General features: G+C 51.4%; 1 protein-coding gene across 1 annotated transcript; it reads right to left on the bottom strand.

Moving 5' to 3' along the window:
- Nucleotides 1–2,349: 2,349 nt before the first annotated feature.
- On the bottom strand, nucleotides 2,350–3,843 carry LOC137815816 (uncharacterized). The gene has a single exon (XM_068618929.1). The coding sequence runs from the start codon at nucleotides 3,841–3,843 to the stop codon at nucleotides 2,350–2,352; it is 1,494 nt and encodes a 497-aa protein (XP_068475030.1).
- Nucleotides 3,844–8,401: the final 4,558 nt, after the last annotated feature.

Raw genomic sequence — 8,401 nt, 5'->3', positions numbered from 1 at the left:
GACGCGGGTCTCGCGAATCGGTCGGAAGGGACGTTAGGATCCCTTGGGGGGTCGCGGGAAGAGGAAGGGTTTGCCTTACGGGTTTTCGTCAGAGGGTTGCGAGGAGGTGGAGGAGGGTTTGGTGTGATTTTTGAACGAGCCATCGAGGAAGCTGCAAGAAGACGAAAAGGGAAGATATGAGAGTTCGTAAACAGAGAGACTTGACAGAAGAGAAGGAGATGGAAGAATAAGGGGGCTCGCAGAGAAAAGGTTCAGAAACCCTAAAGGCAGAAAAGAGAAAACAAAGGAGAGAAAACATCCCACAACGTATGCTCCAGACAGTTAATGGATGATGCAAACCGATTAAAATGCAGCAAATATCAGTACAAGTGATAAAAAAGTTACCTTTAGATGATCAGAAAAGTATTTAGAAAGATGGTGGTTGGGGGAATCGGAGCGTTCGCTGGAGCGTTTCGAGAGTTTGAAGAGAGGTAGAAGATAATGAAACAGTGAAATGGCGCGAAGTGTTTAAGAGTTTCGAAGAGTTTCGAACGTTGTGAGAAGCACAAACGACAATGAATAATGGCTGTTGATGAGTCCACATGTCGAATGATCGAAGAAATTGGTGAAGTGTCAAGTCAGTGAACAGTATGAGCGCCAACGCGCAAGGCCACGTAGGCCGCCAGATTTAAACCTCTTTAGTCTTCTCGCTGAACAAGTCGCAGCTCGAGACTGGGGGGCTTGTGTACCGACCAGGTCATCGGGTGTGATGACGTGTCTAGCACGTCACTACGTGACGCGTGTTTAGCAGAGCACGTGGCTAGAGAAGGGCGAGTGGTTCAGAAGCTAGTGTAGTCGCCGCTCAAGGAAGCGGCGTGCTACAACGTACATGATCGGTTGTCACCGAGATTGTACAACGTTGACGTGTTAGACGATTGGCGACCAGGTGGCCTGACATCGCCGCAAGAAGAACGTTGCCGGATTTCCCAACAGACTCAGTTAAGGCTGCTGGGAACTCAGAAGAGTAAGTCCAAGCGTGTAAGTCCAACGAGATGATTGTTGCGCTAGCATGGGGCATGGAGGTCGAGTAGGTGGAAGGGAACAGTTTGTCCATCAGCGACAGGATTCCCAAAGTGGACATTCGCTGGTGGCAAGGTTCCCCTAGCTAGAACATGCATGGTGTAGCAATAAGGAAGGTACCACTAACGACAAGCGATGTCATAGAGATGGTGCATTTTGCTGCACCCGATACTCGCCTTGTCAGGTGGTGTTCTCGGGCATATTGCGTGCTAGCTTGCTCCTTGAGTAGGGGACTTAGCTGTGCGGCTGGTTACTACACAAAAATAACGTTCAAGTTGCCCCAACCCAGATGACGACACGTGTAGGGTTGGATGCTACCTGTTACTCCAACCCAGATGATGACATGTGTAGGGTTGGATGCAATAGAGAAATTACGCTTGAGTTATCCTAGCTCAGATGATGACACGTGTAGGGCTGGGCGCTACCTGCTATCCCAGCTCAGATGGCGACACGTGCAGGGCTGGATGCGAGCCACGCGTCCAAAAGCATAACTGCCTAGAGAGAGAAGAAACGTAGCTATAAAGGTAAACTTAACAGAATTTGCAGAGGTACGTTTTTCATTACGGCTCATTGCTAGGGTTGTGTGCCTTTAGTACGGTTCTACAGAGTATATTTTCTCTCAGTCTTTGGGTGTTCTTGTTACTGACTTGAGCGTCGGAGCGCCACCGGCCGCAGAGGCGCCACCTTGTGTTTTCAGGTTCTCATAGAGGCTTTCTGTGGTGTGGACTTGAAGGGCACGTGGAGTCAAGCTGGTGAGGAGGTTCGTGACGAGGCAACGCTCTAGCGCTAAGTCAACCGGCAGGATCAGCATCCAAGAAACTCAACATCTTACAGCCCGAGGCGGTGTCCACTAATGCGTCGATGTTGGGTAATGGGTACGAGTCCTTGGGGCATGCTTTGTTCAGATCTGTGAAGTCAACGCACATCCTCCACTTCCCATTCGCCTTCTTTACTAGGACTACGTTGGCCAGCCACTCAGGGTATTGTATTTCCCTGATGTGTCCGACGCTGAGCAGCTTCCGTGTTTCCTCCCTTACGACGAGGCATCGCTCTTCGTTGAACTTCCTCCTTCTTTGTCTCACAGGGCGCACCTTTGCGTCCATGGTGAGATGGTGGCACAAGAAATCTGGGTCAATACCTGGCATATCCGCCGCAGTCCACGCGAAAGCATCTAGGTGACGTGAGATTACTGCAGCTACCTCTTATTGTTCTCCTTAGCTCAGCAAACGCCCTAATTTGAACACCTTACCCCCTATTTGTCTTTCTACTATGTTATTCCTCTGGTCGGGGTCACTCGTTCTGTACATTCTTTGCAAGAGACCCGTTCGTGGGGTCTCCTCCCATAGGCTTCGCCCCTACGGATGCATCGGGCATCGCCTCCTCTGGTCCTCCTTCTTTGGGCGAGGCCTCTCCGTGTACTCCTTGCATCGGCGAGGCATCGCCGTTTCTTCCTTCCATATGTGCCTCTTCTATAGGCATCGGCCCTGCGGATGCATCGGGCATCGCCTCTTCTAGCAGCTCTAACTCCAATTGCGAATTTGAAACGAATGGTCGCTCAATCACCATGACCACGCCCCTCTTTGTCTTTAGGCTATTTTCATAGCACTTACGGGCTTCTTCTTGATCCGACTTGATCACAATTACCTTACCACTAAGATCTGGCAACTTCATCTTCATGTGGCGCATGGATGACACCGCTCTCAATCTGTTCAAAGCAGGTCTTCCTAACAAAATATTATAGGCTGAGTTGGCGTTGACCACCAAGTACCGGATGTTCTCGGTGCGTGATGTTGCTCCACCAGTGAACGTTGTCCTCAGCTCCAAGTAGCCTCGTACCTCTACTGGATTATCTGCAAATCCATACAAGCATCCAGTATAGGGTCTCAAAAGGTCGGGGGACAACTGTAGTTTGTTGAAAGTTGACCAGAACATGACATCTGCGGAACTGCCCTGGTCGACGAGAACCCTATGCACCTTCCTTCCTGCCGTGACTACTGAAATGACCACTGGGTCATTGTCATGTGGGACCACATCCCACAGGTCAGCCCTTGTGAAAACGAGGTCTGACTCCCATGGGTCGTCTGGAAATTCCTCTGCAACCGTACTCACTGACCTCACATATTTCTTCCGTTGAGAGGCGGTGGGCCCTCCTCCAGAAAAGCCGCCATAGATGGTGTGCACTTCTCCGTGAGTTGGGACTTCATGCGCTTGACCTTCCTCAGGCGTCGCCGGGACTGTCGTCGTGGTGGACCCGGCGAGATAATCTTTCAAGAAACCATTCTTCACAAGCTCATCCAACTGATAACCCAGCGCCAAGCAGTTGTTAATGTGGTGTCCAAACGCCTCGTGGAATTCGCACCATGATTCCTTGTGGGGCCCTAGAATTTTGTCAGACTTCACTAGTGGCCTCAACCTATCAGCTATGTTAGGCACGACGATGAGGTCTTTGAGCTCCACCACAAAATTGTGCCTTAGCGGTCTACTTCCCTCTCTGCTTCCTTCGGTTCGACCCCTTGGCGGGGCCCTTCTTGCCTCGTAAGCGCGCTTCCTGTCTGAGTTTCTCTTCTTCGTGGTAGCTTCGTGGACCCTGGCGGGTTGTGTGCGTATCTGCGCCCTTGGTCGCGCAGGTGCAGCAATCGTACACTTCTCGTATGCCTCGCCTTCCGAGGCGATGTGCTCTACCGCCCGACGCCTCACTTCAGCAAAAGTTTTGGGGCGGCTGCAGTTGAGCGATTTGCTAAAAGATCCGGGACGCACCCGCTTCCTAAATGCGTACACGATCATGGGCTCTTCTGTGGTACCCACCTTTACCACCTACGCTCCGAAGCGACTTATGTATTCCTTCAGGGTCTCCCCTTGGAATTGTTTTACGTCGAAAAGGTCGTACGAGACCGGGGCTGGGGTCCTGTTGGCTAAATACTGTTCTCTAAACAGTCGTGAGAGCTGTGCGAAGGACGTGATGTGACCCTCTGGGAGGATGATGAACCAATCCAGGGCCATCCCCGTCAAAGTGCTCATGAAGAGCTTGCATTTTACGGCATCGGAGCCGCCAACCAACATCATCTGCGTGTGGAACGCCGTGAGGTGTGCCTCGGGATCCTCCATCCCTGCGAAGGTCACCTTAGGACCTGTGAACGTGCTGGGGATTGTTGTCCCTAAGATCGCCTATGAGAACGGTGTTGTGAATTCCCTAGGTGGGGAGGCAGTCTCAGGCTCGTCTACATCGCGCCATCCGCGACGTAACTCCTCATTGGCTCGATGGAGTTCATCGTTTCTCACCTGAGCAGCTGCGAGATCCGCCTGCATGCGCTCTTGCTCTGCTTTCGAGGCTGCCATGGCATCCTGCAGCCCTTGCATCATGCCCATGAGCTGTTGCATGGTCATCTTTTCACTCCTAGCGCGTGCTAGTCTCGTGGTCATGGTTTTCTGGAAACTCTCTCAACTTATCTAGGTTTCAGGAACTGGAACTGGAAAACTTGCGTGGTGGGACTGACGTTTTAGATCGGGCCCCACGGTGGGCGCCAAATGTTCCGGCCGGTTGACCGGGATCGTCTTTGCGCGTGGCTTGTCCCTGCGAGCTGGGGCACCTTCGTCTTGCTCTGTCTATGGGTACCTAAAAGAAGTGAACAAAGGGGCGCCCTTGCGGCCGTTTGCACTCCGACGATCAAGTCAGCTAGCGAGAAACATCAAAAGGGACACACTCTTGAGAGGTGGTCGAGGAAACTGTACTGAATGACTGAAAAAAACTGTGTGACTAGCCCTAATTGCCTTGTGCTCACTGTGAGTGCGTTGCGAAGACAACTAGGGTATGCTCCGTGTATCTGTGTGTCTTAGGGTAAAAGATCTGATCCCTTTCAAATGCTCCCAAGGCCCCCTTTTATACACCTTTCATATTTAAAGCGCGTTAAAGCGCATTGAAAGCGTATAAAAACATTCCTTGGAACATTCGAATCTTAACTGAATTAACGCGTACCTTGGCAATCTTTCACTGAAACCTTTAATGAGCACGTGTGCCTTGCCACGTGCCCTTCTGACTTGATCATTATTCTGTGCAGAGGGCCCCACAGCGCTGCAACTCACTTAGGGTTATTCCGTCATGTGAGCCCTCTTTCCTGCGAAGTGCTTCTGGCTCGTGGGTTGACTTTCTGGGTGCCAACTCATACGTCCCAATAACTAGTTACTTGCCCTGGGATGGATCTACCTTTCCCTCGTACCATGCATGTGGTTCTTCCCTGGTTATGGCCCTCTCATGGGTCGTATCTGTTCCAGGGTCTCCCAGCGATGGCATAGGTACTTCACGAGTCAGTATATCCCCTTCTGGTGCTAGACTTATGGCCTCGAAGTCACCCATCTCTTCACCTTACTTCTGTTCTGTAAGGCTGAGACTCGAAGCCTCTCGGGCGATGTCTTTGCTCGGCGATGCCTCTCTTGGGCGACGCCCCTGCGAGGCACTGACTCGAGCGGTTAACTTGTTGACTTCTCTTTCTTGGGTCCCTCGAGGGGCCCCCGCTATGCGTTGACCCTAATCTTTGGTCAACGCCCGATGACGGAACGGTACAGAGTGCAATAGCCAGGATGGCCCCCATGTAGTAGGGCATACTGTACCGTCTCGGGGCGTTGACCAAAAGTCAAAGTCAAAGTCAACATATGGTGGGACCGCTCGAGGGCCCCAAAGAAGGGAAAGAAAGTCAACAGGTTGACCGCTTGGGGCATCGCCCAAGAAAGGCGTCGCCTAAGAAAAGTGTCGCCTCGCAAAGGCGTCGCCCCAGAAAGGCGTCGCCAGGCTAAGGCATCGCCAGGCTAAGGCATCACCAGGTTAAGGCGTCACCAAGTTAAGAAATAGTCAAGTTAAGAAATCGACGGTGTTACCCCCCGATACCCATGGGCTGGAAAGACCATGGAGGGGGTAATACCGTGAGGAAGTCTTGGGCCCCGGAAGCTCAGAACAACAATGAAGAGAAGAGAAAGGTGGCTTCAAAGCCATAAGTTCTAGTACCAGTAGGGGGTAACCTGACTCGGGAAGTATCCACGCCACCGCTGGGAAACCCTGGGACAAATACGACCCATGAGGAGGCCACGCCCAGGGGAGAACCACGTGCATGGTGCGAGAGAAAGGTAGATACACTCCCAAGGTGAGTGACTAGAGGTTGGGGCGCATGAGTTGGCACCCAGGAAGTTACCCCACGCGCCAGAAGCACTTCGAGGAAAGAGGGCTCACACAATAGAATAACCCTAAGTTGGGTTGCGACGCTGAGGGACCCTCTGCGCGGAATAACGATAAAGTCGGAAGAGCACGTGGCAATAAGCACGTGCTCATTAAATATTTCAGTGAAAGTTTGCCAAGGTACGTGCTAATTCAGTTAATATTCGAACGTTCCAAGTAATATTTTTATACACTTTCAATGCACTTTAACGCGTTTTAAACACGAGAGATGTATAAAAAGGGACCTTGGGGCATTTGAAAAGAGATCCGAGTTTTGACCTAATTCTTGTAGGATTACACAGAGCACAAACCCTAGTTGTTCCACTGCGCACCCACTGTGTCCACTAGACGATTAGGGCAACACAGTTTCAGTGATTCAGTATAGTTGTCGACCACCTTTAGAGGGTGTGTCACCTTTGATGTTTCTTGCTAGCTGACTTGATCGTCGTAGTGCAAACGGCCGCGAGGGCGCCCCTTTGTTCACTTCTTTTCAGGTATTCACAGACAGAGCAGAACGAAGGAGCCCTAGCTCGTGAGGACAAGCCACGCGCAAAGACGACTTTGGTCAACCGGCGAGAACATTTGGCGCCCACCGTGGGGCCCGAAATAAAACATCAGTCCCACTACTCAAGTTTTTCAGTTCCAGTTCTCAAAACCCAGATAAGTTAAGAAGGTTTCCAGAACGCCATGAATACGAGACCTGCACGCTCTAGAAGTGAAGAGATGACCATGCAACAACTGGTGGGCATGATGCAAGGGCTGCAAGAAGCGATGGCGGCGTTGAGAGCAGAGCAAGAACGCATGCAGGCAGATCTCACAGCATCTCAGGTAATATATGTCGAGCTTCACCGTACCAACGAGGAGTTACGATGTGGGTGGCGCGACGTAGACGAGCCTGAGACTGCGACCCCCCCTAGAGAATTCTCGACACCATTCTCACAGGCAATCCTAGAGACAGCAATCCCTAACACATTCACGGGGCCCAAGGTAACATCTCACTGCGTTCCACACTCAGATGGTGCTGGTAGGCGGTTCTAATGCCGTGAGATGCAAGCTCTTTATGAGCACTTTGACTGGGATGGCCATGGACTGGTTCATCAGCCTCCCAGAGGGTCACATCACGTCTTTCGCACAGCTGTCACGGCTATTTAGAGAGCAATATTTTGCTAACAGGGCCCCAGCCCCAGTCTCATACGACCTTTTCAACGTAAAGCAATATCTAGGGGAGACCATGAAAGAGTACATAAGCCGCTTCGAGGCGCAGGTGGTGAAAGTGGGTACCACCGACGAACCCATGATCGAGCACGCATTCAGGAAGGGCGTGAGTCCAGGATCTTTCAGCAAATCACTCAATTGCAGCCACCCCAAAACCTTTGCTGAAGTAACGCGTCGGGCGGTAGAACACATTGCCTCTGAGGGTGAGGCATACGAGAAATGCACAACAACTGCACCTACATGCCCTAGAGCACAGATGCGTACGCAACCCGCCAGAGTCCACAAAGCTGCTACAGAAAGAAAGAATCAAGATAGGAGGCGCACCTACGAGACATGGAGAACCCAACCTAAGGGCCAATCAGAAGGAAGGAGAGAGAGCAATAGACCTCTAAGGCACAACTTTGTGGTAGAACTTAAAGACCTCATCGTTGTGCCCAATATAGCTGACAGGTTGAGGCCACCAGTGAAGTCAGACAAGGTACTGAGACCTCACAAGGAATCATGGTGCAAATTTCACGAAGCATTCAGACACCATATTAACAACTGCTTGGCGTTGGGCTATCAGTTGGATGAGCTCGTGAAGAATGGATTTTTGAAAGATTATCTCGCTGGGTCCACTGCCAGAGGAAGGTCAAGCGCACAAAGTCCTGACTCACGGAGAAGTGCACACCATCTCTGGTGGCTTTTCCGGAGGAGGACCCACTGCCTCGCAACGAAAAAAATACGTGAGGTCAGTAAATTTGGTTGCAGAAGAATTTCCGGACGACCCGTGGGAGTCAGACCTTGTTTTCACAAGGCCTGACCTGCGGGATGTCGTCCCACATGATAATGACTCGGTGGTCATTTCGGTAGTCACAGCGGGAAGAAAGGTACATAGGGTCCTAGTCGACCAAGGCAGTTCTGCAGACGTCATGTTTTGGTCGA

The sequence above is a fragment of the Phaseolus vulgaris genome, chromosome 1 (assembly GCF_000499845.2).
Source record: "Phaseolus vulgaris cultivar G19833 chromosome 1, P. vulgaris v2.0, whole genome shotgun sequence".
NCBI classification, from domain to species: domain Eukaryota; kingdom Viridiplantae; phylum Streptophyta; class Magnoliopsida; order Fabales; family Fabaceae; genus Phaseolus; species Phaseolus vulgaris.
The sequence above is the reverse complement of the archived record's forward strand: the minus strand, read 5'-3'. Positions and strand labels throughout refer to the sequence as shown.